The sequence below is a fragment of the Gallinula chloropus genome (genome assembly GCF_964237585.1).
Source record: "Gallinula chloropus genome assembly, chromosome: 1".
In the NCBI taxonomy this organism is placed as follows: domain Eukaryota; kingdom Metazoa; phylum Chordata; class Aves; order Gruiformes; family Rallidae; genus Gallinula; species Gallinula chloropus.
In genome coordinates this window covers 8367852-8384694 of record NC_140085.1, presented here as the reverse complement: position 1 = coordinate 8384694, position 16843 = coordinate 8367852, and the positions used below count along the sequence as shown (strand labels likewise).

The 16843-nt window shown below is 44.2% G+C and overlaps 1 protein-coding gene across 1 annotated transcript; it reads right to left on the bottom strand.

Moving 5' to 3' along the window:
* Positions 1-84: 84 nt before the first annotated feature.
* Positions 85-16315, bottom strand: HSPA14 (heat shock protein family A (Hsp70) member 14). Its single transcript, XM_084272222.1, has 14 exons — positions 16257-16315; positions 15885-15965; positions 15710-15792; positions 14143-14191; positions 12561-12654; positions 12349-12439; positions 11124-11228; positions 10180-10341; positions 9179-9334; positions 7417-7519; positions 5140-5355; positions 4573-4746; positions 2910-2980; positions 85-723 (listed from the first exon to the last, which is right to left on the bottom strand). Exons 1-14 carry the CDS (start codon positions 16311-16313, stop codon positions 645-647), a joined length of 1521 nt encoding a protein of 506 aa, XP_084128348.1. The 5' UTR covers positions 16314-16315; the 3' UTR covers positions 85-644.
* Between the last annotated feature and the right edge of the window lie 528 nt (positions 16316-16843).

Genomic DNA, 16843 nt, shown 5'->3' with positions numbered 1-16843 from the left:
AACATGTTCTGTAAGCACAACACAAGCCTGTAGAAAAACAGAGAATACCAAACTCTGCATAAAAAAATTACTTTATCAGTAACACATAAATAAGAACATACAGCCCCTTATACACATTTTTTCAGGTAACACCACAAAGCCATCTCACAGGAATTCCAGGGGGGGGAAAAATTGTGCTTGAGATGCCAGCACTAATGGGCATCACCTGTAGCTTCAGGCAACATCAAGACCAAACAGGATTTCAGTACAGTATTAGAGTGCATTTTCACCACCCCAGCTCCTGCTGTTCCAATGCTATGCTGCTGGAGACACAGATATACTGGTTGAATGGTGATTAGTCCAAGGGAAAAAAAAAAAAATCTTTAGACTGTGTAACAGTGTTGCTGCTGAACCACAGGCATAAGGATTTGCCCTTTGCACTTAAAGCAGGTGCTGATAATTCAATGCTCTGCTGTCTGCAGGTCTTCATTAACATTTTGCATCATGCTTCCCACTCCAAAAAGACTTGGTAGCAAATTAACATTTTTCAGTTTATTACAGTCCTCAGATTCATTAAAGACACCTCAGAGCGAGTCACCACTCTGACAGAAAAGCCAACAAGAGACAAAAATCAGCTTAGAAAACGTGTTGCTTTTCAGAAGAGACTATGATGCCACTTCAACAGTGATGATTTCACACTTTCCGGTATCTTGGTCTGTGCAGGTAACATGCAAGGACCCATCCCTAGATGAAAGAGAAAGGCACATTTAGGACTACCTCAACCCAACATTTAGTATGTTACTGCAGGTTTCTGAGAGGATAAGGAATTGATTTATGAAATGAAATTCAGTTTTTATCAAATACATGGGTGTTCACTTCTTGCTCTACATTTAAACATGGAACTTCTCTACGTATGGTAAAAGAGATTCAGGAACATGTTTAAATATTGTAACTGTTTAATACAGGTTTGTGAATAAATTACAAAGTACTATTATTTAAATATTTCTCCTGAGAACTCTGAGTCAGCAACCAATAGGTTAGCATGTGTTCCCAAAGCACAAGAACTCAACTTAAAAAGTAGTAGCAGTCTTTAAACAAAGTTTATCTCCTTCAGGGAAAACATTAAATTTCAAAACCCTACTTCACCTAGAGATATAGTCATGTAGTATCTAGACAGAAATAGATTTCTACTGAACTTTCTCTAGTCTTTTTCATCTAAATACTACTAAAACCTGCTTTAACATAATGCAGTTTTCCCGTGCTACACAGTTGCCAAGTGTCAGGTGTTGCACTTGGGACGGAAGAATCCCAGACACAGATACAGACTGGGAGAAGAGCTTCTTGAGAGTTGCCCTGCTGAGGACTTGGGGATTCTGGTGGATGAGAAGCTTGACATGAGCCAACAGTGTGCTCTTGCAGCTCATAGGGCCAATGGTATCCTGGGCTCCATCAGGAGAGGAGTGGCCAGCAGGGACAGGGAGGTGATTGTCCCTCTCTACTCTGCCCTCGTGAGGCCCCATCTGGAGTCCTGTGTCCAGAGCTGGGGCCCTCAATACAAGAAGGATGTGGAACTGTTGGAGAGGGTTCAGAGGCCACAAGGATGATTAGAGGGCTGGAGCACCTGCCCTATGAAGAGAGGCAGAGGGAGCTGGGCCTGTTCAGCCTGGAGAAGAGAAGGCTGTGGGGGGACCTCATTGCAGCCTTCCAGTCCCTGAAGGGAGCTTATAGGCAGGAGGGGATTCAACTTTTTGAAAGAGCAGATAATGGCAGGACAAGGGGGAATGGACTAAAGCTAAAGGAGGGAAGGTTTAGATTAGATATTAGGGGGAAGTTTTTTACAGAAAGAGTGGTGAGGTGCTGGAATGGGCTGCCCAGAGAGGTAGTAGATTCCCCGTCCCTGGAGGTGTTCAAGGCCAGGTTGGATGGGGCCCTGGCCAACCTTGTGTAGCTCCAGGCCTGGAGGTTTGTGTCCTGTGGCAGGGGGGTTGGAGCTCTATGATCCTTGGGGTCCCTTCCAACCCAGACCATTCTATGATTCTATGATACACAGTCCCTAAGATATTTCTTACCAATGCTAAGTGCAAGCCTCTCTCTGCGACTAACAGTGGTTTAGGTGAAGCCTGTTAACAGAGCATTAATACACCTGATAGTTAACAGGAAATAAATTAAGTATTTTGAACTAAAATGGCAAATAGGGACTTAGCTTTCCAAGCAACATCTAGACAGCTTTCATACCACTTAGAAAAGCAAAATGGAATTCCAGTCAGTCCTCAGAGGACAAACGTTTTGACTACTTAGAATTCCATCTTTTGGTATCTTTATAAACTACTTCAAATGAGCCCAAGCACTTCTAAGGAAAAAAGTCCTTCGATACCATGCCATCCCCATCCTCCACCATAAGGTACCACATATTTTTTCATAATTCAGTAAAAAGCAGATTTGAAGCCTGATTTCCTGCAGCATCATTTCTCATGCTAAACTACCTGGTCTCAGAAAAAACAGGGCTACAGTTTTTCTTCACAAATGCTGCATATTAAGTCATTCCCATGTTCCTTAGCCACTCAAAGACAGGAAAAGCTGAAGCAGAATCTAGAGTGGGGACATTCCACAGCTCCCTGTCCCCTTCCACAGGAAACTTGAGATCCCAACGGCTCTCAGGCGTGGTTAAACTGACAACAGTTCAAAAGCTGCTAAAAATCATCTATGTAACTGTGTTAAGTTTTATTTCTTTAGGAACTAAACAATAAAAGTGCAGAAGGTACTCCATAGAAGACACATTCCAACAGAATTTAGCCCTGCTAGGAGACAGCCCTTCAAGCAATGAAATGCTGCAATTTCTCAAAACTTAACATTTTTAATGGGAGAAAAGACTGCTTGCCAGAGGTGTGACACAGCAAGTTAAACAGCAGAATGATTAACAATCTGTGTACCTTTTCATAGTGAGAACAGTTAGTATGTCATGCAGGCCATCCTCCTTTTTATCCAAATCCTGGAGTACAATCTAGTCAAGAAAAAACAACATTAAATTATAAAGTTCTCTAACTTGCACAGCTGTCTAATGGAAGCGACACCACAGTTAAGGTGTGCAATTCACTGTTTGGCATCTCATACTAATAATTTAACAAAGTACATCCTAATGGACTTCATTGATCTGTAGTGCAAATCCATGTATTTTTAGCTATTTGCACTATGTCCTGGTTTCAGTCAGGATGGAGTTAACTTCTTTTTTAGCAGTGGACGGAATGCTGTCTTTGAGAGTTAAAATGGAAGCAGTGCTGGTAACACCCTGATGTTTTTAGTTGAGTCAAGCAGTCAGGGACTTTTTCAGTCCTCCATATTTCCCTACTAATGAGAAAGGAGGGGACAAAGCCAGGACAGGTGACCCAAACGGGCCAAAGAGGGTATCCCATGCCAATTACGTCATGCTCAGTATAAAGGGGGCTGATGGGAGGAGGAGGGGGCGGCTCCAGGACACGCGTTTTTTGGGGGACGGTCGGGTTCCAGGATGGCTCTGGGTGGCACAGCCTGAGTTGTGGGTTCGGTGAGACACTGCATTGTGTATCAACAGTTTCATAGATTTTTTTGCTCTGAAGTCCTGTTAGCATTGTTATATTTTATCTTTCTGCTATTTTAGTAAACTATCCTTATCCCAACCCACAGGCTTTTGGTTTCTTGGTTTCTTGGGGTTATTTGCCCCTTCCTTTTCCCTTCCCTTGTCTCACACACCCCCCCACACACACACTTCTCCCCCTCCACTTTTCCTTTAAAGAGGAGGCAGCTGCGTGGATCTCGGCTCTCAGCCGGGGTAAAACCACGACACACTATGCCAGTGGGCTTTTTTTCTCTCCCTGAGATAGCTGGAGCACCTACAGTTCCCACAGACTACAGTAAGAGCTGAGCACCATCCTTCACTTCAAATCAGTTCTGTAACTTCAGTAACATCCTTTCCCTAACCCCTTGAAGATCTCTGGGCAGGGCCAGGATGGATCAAGTTGGGGTTTTTTTAAGTATTCCATCCATTTCATCCACTCCCATCTCCTCCCTAATGCTTTACATGCACTGAAGGTAAGGTTACCACATCATCGTTTCCAACAAGCTCTGTTCTTGCAAAGGGTTGACTCAAGAACATCTTTATATTGGGTGAGGGTTTGAATGTATCTTCTTACCACTCTGAAAGCCCAATTTTGTAATTGGATTTAATAGCACGATCCTCATCTAGGAAGATAAGAAATTAATCAGCAGTGCAGACACTAGCTACATCATCACCTCCAGCAGTTTTCTCTCTAAAGCACTGGGAGATCTGTACAGCACTGGAATGACTGGCAATGATCTCACACGACAGGTAAGCCTACTGAAGCAGTGCCAAATGTCAGACCCAGACAGCCATTCAGATACTGAAAAAGGAAGTATCAGTTCCTTTGAAGAGAGTTTCAATACCTCCTAACACATTTATAGAAGAATGTTTAGAGGCCGTTTCCGGAGAGCACATCACTCTCATTCTGTAACTGGAACTCTTGGCAGGGGTGCAGTTAGTTTCTTTTTCACTTTTCAGATCTGCTTGATGTGGGTGATACTCAAAGCATGTATACTCACCTGTGCAAATTTACCTTCTTCACTCATTGGACTTTTCCCCAACGACTCATATAGTTCCAGGCACACAGAAGAAGTGTTTCCTGGAGCATGCAGGGTGTGCTGCCTTCGAGCTGGTAGTGGTGTCCCTGATGGAAATAGCACCGTGAATTTGTCAGCCCCTGACTCGTCTACTCCCTTTAAAAAGAAAGAAGAAGTTCATGCCTTTCTCTAAGTACTTTAGTAAGCTTAAGTGTTACAGCAGTGCTCCATGAGGAAAGAAAACCAAGATTCATTCGCTCTGCCACACATCACATAAGTAAAATAACCATTGAAGTTCCCATAAAATGAAAAGAGTCCAACTTCTGCAACACAGCAAAGACAAAATCTATCTCCCCTTAAAATCAAGTAGGCTTTCCTGTCAATTTTTTTGGCAATACACATAAGTTACCACATACTAGAGACCTACACTCAATCTGTAGAACTACCAATAAACCAGTGTTTCTCTAACATAAATCATGCAGATGTACTGCTGTATATTCATTGTAAAATTAATCAGTAAAATTTTAAGTTAACTAATTGCAGCCTTACCTTAAGAAGAATATCTTTGGCAGAACACTCAATAAAAAGCGCTTCTTCTTCTAACAAAGGATTCTCTTTCCCTAGCAGAATTCCTGCCTCTATGGCTGCGCCAATGGGAATAACTTCATCTGGAGGAATCGAATTCAGTAATTCCACAGTTGGGAAAATGTCTTTGATCAGCTGCTGTAGCTTCGGGATTCGAGCAGACCCACCACAGAGAACTACCTGGAAAACAGGTCTTAATGATTTCAAACCTTTCTTCTGACAGACAGGTCACCACCTGAAATACAGGAACACAAACTGCTCTGGGGTAGATTATTTGGAGAAATACAGATGATAAAAATTGATGCCATCTTTGCTTGACTTCTGTTACTTTTGTCTCTAAAATTAAAGCTTGCAACTATCTTGAAAAAGTGTTTCTTATGGTAAGCATCACCTTGATGAGCTAACATGAAAAAAATGGAGGAATTCATCATAAAATAACATCAGGTTGGGAAGGCCCTCTGGAGGGCATCTCGTCCAACCTCCTGCCCAGAACACGCTCAGTCACAACAGGCTGCTCAGAGCTTATCTCCACAGCTATAGATTCTACAGGCTCTGTGGGCCCTTGCTGCAGTGCTTCATCACCTTTGCACTACAAATTCTTTTCTTGCTATCTAAAATCTCTCCACACGTGCTGCTTGCCACTGAAGGAGTAGGTCAGGTTTGTCTCACACATGCCTTCCTGTTCAGTAACTTCAGGCAGCACTGGTCTCCCCTGAGCCTTCTCAAAGGTGAGCAAACCCATCTCTCCTAGCCTCTTTGAGCATGATTTCCTCCAGATGCAAATCTTGGTAGCTCTCCAACTGGCCTGGCTCCAGGCCAGGAACTTTCATCTCCTGTCAATCCCTAAAATTAACAGATTTTATCTGGACATTCTGTCCAAGTGCCAAGGGGGGAAAATAATCACCTTCCTACAGCCACAGCCACTCCCTCCTATTACAGCCCAGCACCAGCCTGGCCACCTACACTGCAGAGGCACACTGCTGACCCCACCTATTAGAACCCCCACATCTTTTCCTGCAAAGCTGCTTTCTACCAACCCCCAGCCTGTCCTGCTGCATGGGATTATTCCATCCTTGATACCAGGATAATTTGCCCAGCTGATCTTCATTATTTTTTTTATTCCTCTGAACAGTAGCCCAGACTGACAGTGGTACTGATTACTCCCCAGATCTGCAGAGAGAACACGCTACCCCATCACCCATGTAAACAGAAACATTCAATCCTACTAGAGAAAGATCCTTTGCAAGAAAAAAAAAAAAAAAACCACACCACACACACCTTAAAACCCTTTTCTTATTACTATCACTTTGTTGAGGTGACTATCTGGAAACAAACCTAATCCCCACTGCTTTTCATTGGAAAAAAAATAGCATGAGCGGTATATTAGGTTCACTTATTTTTACAGTGTACAACCCCTACCAAGCATTACAGCCTGAGAGAACATCACATTGGGGCACTCTAAAAGTGCCACCACCAGAAAACAAGCCCTTCTCTGAACAACAGCCTAGGATATTTCCTTATCTTACCAGTGAAACCCACATGGGCCACAGCAAACATCAAAGAGTCTGAAGTAGCATCAAATATCCTTAAGTTGGCTAACTTTTCCTGCAGAGTTTATGTGCCAATTCCATTACCAATAAAAGCAGCAATATTTGCCACACAGACACAGAGGAATTGAGATGAAGTTACCCTCTTATATCAAAGCAAGACATTTATATGAAACTAGAAGCGTTTGCTGTTCTACTCGCCATCTTTGGCATTAAAGCATTATGTTTTGGCATCTAATGTGCTTTGAGTTATTTTAAGCTAACAAGGAGGGACATGAGCAGCAAAGAGACATTAAGGGATTTATTCAGCTCATCAGAAAAAAAAAAGCTGAAACTCGGGCTTTCTTAAGAAGTGTCAGCAAACCCCATCCAAAGGTCAGTAAGGGCAGAAGTCTGGTAATAGACTCAAAAGAAGGTAGTCCTGGACTCTGCCAAGAGTTAGAGACAAATCCTGCACCATTTACTCAATATGTAAAAACACACCTGTTGACTCTGACTCTACCTTGAGCTTAATTAAGTTCAACTAATGAAAAAGATTGTAGATCTGAAGATCTTCAGCCTACATTTTTCAATCTGCGCCAAAAATGTGTCACCACATTATGAAATTATCTCAGGCTGCAAGGAAAACAGGCCCCATAAATATTCTTCTCGTGGAGTTATAAAGTATATTATGGACAAGTAGTTCCATTATTACCTTATTAATATCATCCGCCGTAAACTCAACTTGCTGCAAAAGCTTCTTAATTGCTTCCACACATTTACTAAAAAGTGAAGAACAGATAAGCTCAAACCTGGCCCTAGAAAGAAAAAAAATAAGAATTTCAAGAAGTGTCATCTCCTCCATTAGAAACAAATACCTGAAATGGAAAAACAATCATCTTGAGAACAGACTTTGTTCTTTAGCTATACCTAGCACTAAGGGATTCGTTTAAATAAGAAAACCCAAACACATCTTACATCCCAACTTTCAGTCTTGAAGTGATTTATTGTTGGTTTTTTTTTAAATTGGTGTTGCAAAAATATCTGTGCTATTGAGTCCATCATAGGAGCTACAGGGAATGCACAACCATTCTTCAGTGCATGATAGAGAAAAAAACCAATGTTGTTGTCTTGACTTATAAGTGAAAAAAGCAGCAAAAATCCTGGAACTGCCTCATCACCTTTAAAACTCAGACTCACATGTGCCTCTTGAATTTTCAGGGGCAAATCCCCTGATCCCCAAATCCCTCTGATTTCCACAGGTTAAACAATTTTAAAACCAAACTTATGCTTGCTGTGAGCATTTTAAACCTGAAGAGTGTAGCAATGTAACGAGAGGAGTGGGTTTGTGGCCCACCCAGATTCATCGCCGCACAGCTCCACTCCCATAAAATCAGGCCTGGGGGTCAAGCGAAGATATTTTAAGACACAATTGGAATGTAGTAGGAGAAAAGCAGAAGTCTGAGAACAAGATAAGAAACTGCAAGATAAGAACAACTGCCTTAAAAAGGAACAATGTGACTGTGTAGTCTTAACCAACTATTAGCAATAGTGAGACACGTGTAAGGCGGGTGAACGGAGCATCTAACCACCAGCAATGTAACGTAACTCATGTACTGATACAGAAACCTATATAAGCTGTGAGTGTGTTTCAATAAAGGAGCTCAGCATTTGATCACACTGATCTGAGTTGAGTCTGCAAAACTTCGGCTCTGGCAGAAGAGGAAGTTTTACTCTGTACAAACACAGCAAGTCCAATTCTGCAAAATCAGTCCAGACGACCAGCATCCTTATCCAAAGCTGAGCCAAAGCAGTTACACAGCACCGCTTCTCATGCTTGCTAACACACTTATTTTACCAGATCCAACTGCTGCAGCAGTAGATGCACAGTTCTGCTATGGAAGTCTGTTTTGTTTTGCTACAGCTGCTGCTGACTGGAAGAGCAATCAAAATTGAACATCTCAGTAAGATCATCCCAGGAGAGAAGAGACTCAGAATAGGACAGAGCAGTGGGAACAGAAACAGAACACATCTTTCTACTCCAGCTATCAAAGAGAGACACCATAACGACTTCCATGACACCTCTTGTTCTGAGGGTTGCTCAGAACAAACAGTCCAAAAGCTGTCTTTTAAGGAAAAGCCAACAAATAGAGTGATGGTGGAACACCCCTCCCTCCTTGCATAATGACAGTACCTATTCTCTTTTCATCAAGAACTTGACTCCAAAGACGGGTCTCCCAGGCCCTTTCTCCACTTTATTTTCTAACCATTAGGGCAAGTGTCAATGTTACTATCCTAACTGCTACAGACTGCAACATAACAGGTCCAGCAATATGGAACAAGTTGGTCTTCTGTCTCACTCCATTTCTGAAATTAATGCCAACAAAAATCAAAGCTTACTGAACATCCTAAATACCAGCTGGAATTATTTCAAGCACAGTTTTATATAAAAGCAGAAGCGTCAAGATTTGCTTTACCTGGACACATTACAATCAAAATCCAATCCATCATACAACGAATCTACAAAACAGTTTGCACTTCCCAGGGTCGACAATGAGTGCTTTGCAACATCAGCACTGTTCATCAGCTTCATCATGGCTCTGGGATTTCCTCTAATATCATGTTTACAAGACCTAGATTTAAAAAAAAACAAAACAAAACAAAACAAAAGAAGAAATATTAGTTTAGAAAGGCAGGCATTTCAGTGATAATGCTAACCTTCTGAAAGGAAAACCAGGTTAAAGCTACTGAACTTCTTTCTGTAGGTATTTTCGTACTATCTACAATGCTACTGTTGAAGACTCTGAAAGAATAAGCGTCTCTTTCAACTTCAACCAAGGAACACTGTGCAGAGGCACCTGAACTCAGGCATCAGTGTTTATCATGCAGATGTAAGTCTTTCTGAACAGTTTCCCGGCTGGACAAAACCTGTGACTGCAAAGAAAGATCTGCAAGTTCACTGATTTTAACCACATCTTAGGAAAGAGAACAAACAAAATACAGTAAATTTCATCCAAAAAAACACCCCAAATCTCCCTTGGCAGTAGTACACCTAAAGATTACCAGAGCTAATGTTTGTTTGGTTTTGTTGGTCACAGGATGACACACCACACCAACTTCAGTCTGATGACCCATAGCCCACCAACAGTCCTTGAAAAAACAAACAAAACCCACCCAGGTGAATTCCCTGCCACCCCAAAAGCAGCCTGTAGTCACATGCATCACTCAAAACACAGAGTTCATAGCTCAGCCCTTACAGTTCAACGCTGACTTCAAGCAACATCTACCCAAAACCAAGCATTCCCCAGTCTTCCTCCTTGGCCCCCAACAACTGACTGTTCCTTTATTATCTTCACTTGAGCCATTTTGCTCAGTGTGCCACTTCTGACAGCCTAATATGATTTTTTTTTTTTTAAAGCAAGCATCAGATGAAGAAGTTCCTATCCTAAGGATAACACGTCTGGAATTCAAAACCTACCTCTGAAATTCAGAAGCTAGGTGCTGTGCTAGAGCTTCAGTGAAGCAAACTCCACCAATGCTATCATCTGTGTTTGTAGCAAGCACACGGTATATCCCACTGTTTACTTCTATGACAGTGATAGAAAGTGATGTTCCACCAAGTTTATAAACCAACACGTTGCTGCCAAAAAAAGAAAGAGGAGTATTAAGAAGCCATTTAAAATTACGTTTACTTTGACACACGCCTCCTAAAAAGCTGACCACCAGTCAGCATTTTGCAGGTTTTAATGAGTTCTGTCAAGAGATTTTCATTTGGGGTATTTGTATTTAATGCCTCTCAGTATGTTTGATGAAGAACAAAATTGGTCTGTTTTTCATATAGCAAGAGCAGCAAACATTTTTCTTATAACACGATTGGGAATTGAACACTACATTCAAGATTACAGGCAAGAATGAGGATAAAAAATACCAGCCAAGAAAGAAAAAGACAAGACATGTTTGCACTGACAGCAGTCTCTGCTGGTTTGAAAATCTTGTGAATTACCTTAATATTTATAAGGGAAACCCAATGCACCTACGGAACCCAGGAACTCTGCTTTAGCTCTTCCAGCATATGTGAAATGACCCCATTTCCCATAATTGAACAGCTAGGCAAAAATCTACTTAAGGAGGGATGTGTTTTTCCCCAAGACAATCAGCTCATTAAAAAGTAAGACAGAATCTGCAAACAAGCCTTGAAAGACAATTCTAAAAAAAATTAAAACACAGAGCAAAGGTATTTAAACCACTATGGATTTACAACTTTTAAGCCATTATTGTCTTTATTCAGAGAAAAAAAAAAAAAAAAAAGAAAAACAAGCCTCAAATCAAATTGTGTGTTCACTAAGGAAACACAGCATGTAAGATTTCTCAGGATTTAAGCACAGCAGCTTACATTTAACTAGTAAAATGCTAGGATATTACCTTTTCCCAGTGGGTGAATCTTGGCCAATTCCATAAGCCAGGAGAGCTGCAGACGGTTCATGAATTAATCTCATGACATTAAATCCAGCAGCTGCAGCTGCTTCCCTGTGATAAGGCATAACAGCATTTCACTTTACTGCAATGGTTTCACTACAGTCACACACACTATTAAGTTTTCACCTGAACTACATATGCCACCAATTCAGAACTTGGTTACAGCGTGGCATGAACAAAGCCAAGTGACTGGAAATGAAAGGTATCAAGAAGTTCAGTCGCTACTGTGTTCTTCAGGTAGCTGGATCTGCTGCCTGCTTACTGGCAAATGAAACACTGATGTATCAGACTACATAACCCATAGGAAACAAAAGAAAAATGCCTCAACTACAAGGTGAAAAACACCTTAAATCAAACCTGGTAATTTACCTTCAGGACTGGCACTTAGGAAGCTCCTGGTACATTATTTCACCAGATATCATTCTAGGGAAATTGATTTTACTCCCAAATTGAGCTACTGCACCCCACTTCTAACATTTTCTTCACATCTTTTCTTGAAACGTCTGTAACTCTGGGACCACCCTTAAAGTTGCTGCCTCCACTTTGAGGGTACTTTGAAATGTGTATGCCAGAACAGCAGCTTTTCACTATACATACTCCAAATACCCAGCTCAGTAATGTTTTCTGACCAACTTTAAGTCTGCTTTACCTATTTCATGACAATTGAACATAAGGGCTTCTAGACACCAGAAAGTAGAAACAGAAGCTGCTTCTAAGTCTATTTATGTTTTCATACAGAGCAATTTTTACAGCTACACTTTCAAGCACAACTTCCAAGTAGAAGTGTAGTGTGCATTCTGTATGTGCTCTGATAAAACAGTCCTTGTTAACACCATTTGCTTTGGTGAGTACTGTTGTATGAACAGACAGGAAGAGACACTGAAGATCTGCTTGAAAATAACACACCTGAAACTGTTCTATCCTTGACAATACCAAAATCCCCTCCCACTCCAATTGATTCAGAAATTCATTTTGGTTACAACAGGGAATTCCATGACAAGTCTCTAAAGTCAGAGGTCAATCTGCTTTCATATTTTCCCAATCCAATTAACATCCCAGCATCCTGACTGGCAGTCTCAAGATGAAGTCCAGCAGGAGAAGTCCCACTGCTGATCTGTCAGCTGGTCTGCCTTGGGCACATTAAAGAACAGAAAAATCTTAATCCTCTTACCCAAGGGCATTTTTCTGATTCTCTTCAAAATCAAATGGTACTGTGATAACGACATCATTTACATCTGATCCCAATGCAGACTGAGCAGTTTCTGTTTACAAACATAGGCAGAGAATGTTGGTTAACAGCAAAAAAACCAACATGCCACATCTTAAAAAGATGAGGACATCTTAAAACCCAAAAATAACGTTATGGTTTTGCTTATGACATACCTTTCATTTTACTGAAAATCAGTTTTGCCACATCTTCTGGGTTAATAAGTTTATTATCTATTTCAAATTGAAGCTTTCCATTTTTCTCAATTACCTGTAAGCAAAGCCAGCACAGCTTCGTTAGACATGCAATTTGGTTATTAACAAAGGCTTAATTTAGTTTATGTTCCAAGTAAAAAGCACTGTGTAAACAGTTTCTGCATTACTACTCTACTACAAGGGAATAAATGCTTCCAAGATGCTTGTCAAAGATTGCAAAGACCCCTTGTACTACCCAGCACACATGGCAGTGACATTAATGCAAGTTGAAAGACTCCAGACTTTCTTCTGCTAGGAAGTCTTCCTTAGTACAAAAGCAACGTTTAAAACAAAAGTACTTGCCTGCTTATACTGTGTAAGAAAAAGTAACAACTGTTTTCATAAGCATGTCAATACAGTAAAAAAAAAAAGCAAAGAAACTCTCCTTCCTTCTTACAAAAGCCATTTTCCAGGATAATTTCTCTATTGTTTTGCGTAACAAGCACAGAACTATCTAAATCACAGAATCACTAGGTTGGAAAAGACCTTTGAGATCACAAGAGTCCAACCGTTCCTGTCCTCTACTAAGCCATACCCCTGAGCACCTCATCTACCCATCTTTTAAACACATCCAGGGTCGGTGACTCAACCCCCTCCCTGGGCAACCTGTTCCAATGCCCGATAACCATTTCAGTGAAGAACTTTTTCCTAATGTCCAATCTGTACCTGCCCTGGCGCAGCTTGAGGCTATTCCCCATCATCCTATCAACTGTTGCTTCGACAAAGAGACCAACACCCACCTCTCCACACCCTCCTTTCAGGTAGTTGTAGGCAGTGATATGGTCTCCCCTCAGCCTCCTCTTCTCCAGGCTAAACACCCCCAGCTCCCTCAGTTGCTCCTCATAAGGTTTGCTCCCCAGCCCCTGCCCCAGCCTGGCTGCTCTTCCCTGGACAGGCTCCAGGGCCTCAATGTCCTTCTTGTAGTGAGGGGCCCAGAACTGGACACAGCACTCGAGGTGCAGCCTCACCAATGCTGAGTTCAGGGGCACAATCACTGCCCTGGATCTGCTGGCCACACTATTTTTTATACAAGCCAGGATGCCAATGGTCTTGGCCACCTAGGCACAGTGCTGGCTCATATTCAGTCAGCAGTCAGCCAACACCCCCAGGACCTTCTTTGCCAGCTCTCCAGCCACTCTTCCCTAAGTCTGTAGCACTGCACAGGGCTGTTATGTCCCAAGCGCAGGACTCTGAACTTGGACTTGTTGAACTTCATCCTGTTAGCCCATGGATCCAGCTTGTCCAGACCCCTCTGAAGAGCCTCCCTACCCTCAGGCAGATCACTATTTCCTCCCAGCTTACAGTGGCAGATCTCAGAACATGGGTGAAGTTTTCAACTTCAGAACACAAGAAACATTCTCTACAGCAGCAAATGGATCACATCTAATGCAAAGGAACTAAGGATGCAAAGGAACACAAGCATGGTGTGGCACAGACAACGCCAAGAAGAACAGCATAAAATACATTATTCTAGGAACATCATAAACCCCTAGACCATACTCACAGAACATTTGCTCTCTGCGATGTATTTCTCTGCCCGGGGGTCACCAGAGCTGTCGAGACAAATTCAAAATAAATCATGTGCTCAAGGGTAACTGAACATGCTCTTCTTGCTGATAGTCCTTCTAATGTCTCCAGCACATGAAGCTAGACTCAACTAAAATTCCTGTTCCCACTCTAGAGATAAATCTACACAGAAAATGAATAATTTGTTTGCTGTAATTAGTTACATGAAACACCAGCAGTTCTGACTGCTGGCATCTTTCAATTCCCTCCAGAGAAGGGAGTGAAAAGATGTGAAAAAGAACTGTGCAGGTACCAAGGCCAGTGGAGGGTTACGGGGAGGGTGCTGGAGAGAGATTCCCCTGCAGCCCCTGGAGAAGTCCACGGTGAAGCAGGCTGTCCCCCTGCAGCCCATGGATAGTGACAGGAGCAGATATCCCATCTACAGCCCGTGGAGGACCCCATGCTGGAGTGGAAGGATGCTGCGACCCCATGGGAAGCCGGCATCGGAGCAAGCTCCTGGCAGTGAAACCTGCAGCTTGTGGAGAGACCAACCCACACCAAAGCAGGTTTGCTGGGGGACTTGTGACTCTGGAGGGGACAGGATGGAGCAGTCTTGGCCTTAGGGTCAGCACTCCATAGAAATGACCCATGTTAGGGCAGCTGGTAAAGAGCTAAAGCCCTGTGGGACTTATGTTAGAGAGGTTTGTGGATGACTCTCCCATGGGTGGGACCCCATGGTGCAGCAGGGGAAGGGTGTGAGGAATGTCTCCCCCAGCTAAGTAGGGGAACAACTCACGAGGAACTGACAGAACCCCCCATTTCCCCAGTCCCTGTCCTTCCCATGCCACAATCGGGGGGAAGAAGGGAGCAAGATCCTGACTGAAGTTCAGTCTGCTAAGAAGCCAGAGGTAGGAAGAAGGTGCTTTAAGATTTGGTCACACTTCTCATTACCCTAGTCTGGTGTCACTGGGTGTACAGTGCAGTGTCATAAATTAGAGCTTGCTTTCTTTTATTCTGTGGTGAGTCTGTTTTGCCCATGACACTAACTACAGAATGATCTCTTCTTGTCCTTATGTCCACTCCTGAGCCTCTCAATATAAATTTTCTCCTCTGTTCAGCTGAAAAGGGGAGTGACAGAGCAACTTCAGTGGGCATCTGGCCTCCAGCCAGGGTCAAACCATCACAGTGTTTCACTAGTGTAGTAAAAATAATACAAAGCCTCATAGAAATATAGCCCCAGGGGATTTCAGCCACAAGAAAACCCCAAGGTAACATGACATTTTACTTAAGAACCTTAAGTACATGTGCAGCTTGTTACATCTCATCACAGTTTGATTTTCTCAAATACAGCCATAATATACCAGACATCTCTTAACTGCTGGAATGAAATGCAGAACAAGAAGCCATAACATCAGGAGTTTTTAAGACCTGACACACCTCCCTGTCAATGCCAGGATAACTGGATTTAAAGCCTTTAAACACCAGTGCTGAGGCTGCACCTGACCAGCTAACTTTAACAGGGAAAACAGAACTTCTCAACCCTTGTTTTGCTCTCACCCTCTTACCTTCGCCCAAGGATCTGCTTCACTTTCACCACAGTGCTGGAGAGGTTCCTGATTCTACTTTGCTTCGCAGCTAAGCCCACGACCTGCACGGAAAGTAGCCAGAAGAGCCCGGTGAGCGCAGGCAGAGCCGCCCCCTCTCCACCCGCCGCCGCCCCGCCGCCACGGGCGGCCTCACCTCCTCGCTCTCCGAGAAAGCCACGACCGCAGGAGTCACCCGGTCCCCGGCGTCGTTGGCGACCACGTCGGCGCGACCGTCCTGTGGACAGAGGCAGCGCCTTGAGCGCCGGCCGCTCGCTGCGGGAGCCCGCCCGCGCCGTGAGGTAGCGGAGACACCGCGGGGCTCCCCCCCGCGAGGACCTGACCCCTTCCTTTCCTTTCCCTTCCCCTCCCATTCCTTCAGGACCCCTCCTCCTCCCTCCAGGACCCCTCCTCCTCCCTCCAGGACCCCTCCTCCTCCCTCCAGGACCCCTCCTCCCTTCAAGACCCGCCCCCTTCTCTTCCCCTCAGGACCAGAACCAGAACCGGACCCGATCCCCTCAGTCCCCACCTTATAGACAGCGGCGCAGGCACAGGTAGCGCCCAGGTGGACGCCGATGGCCGCCATGAGCCCCTCCCGCTGCACGCGCGCAAGCCGCCCCACAAGGCGCCGCGCTCCTCAGCCAATCCCGCTCCCTTCTCTTCCCCGCCCGCCAATCAAAACCCTGGCGGCGCTCCCGCGCAAGCCAACCGCGGAGCGGCGCGCTTGGGAACTCCGTCACAGGGGAAGCAGCCAATGAGAAAAACCGAGAGGGGACGTCACGGGTTGCGCGGCAAAGGGGGCAGATCGCGGGCGGCTCCGTGGCGGCGGGGCGGGGCCGGGCAGGAGCGAGCGAGCTCAGCGGGTCCGCCCGAGCCGCCACCGCCGCCGCCGCCGGGGCTGAACTGGGGAGAAGCGGCCGGCGCCGCGTCACGCTGGAGCACGCGTGTGGCGTTAGGGGCGTGTCCCGGCTTAGCTGCGGCGGGGCACGCGGAGGCGGTGCCCCCGTGGCTGAGGTGGCCAGTGGTATCCTGGGGTGTGTTAGAAGGGGTGGTTAGTAGGTACGAGAGGTCCTTCTGCCCCTCTGCTCTGCTGAGACCTCACCTGGAATATGGTGT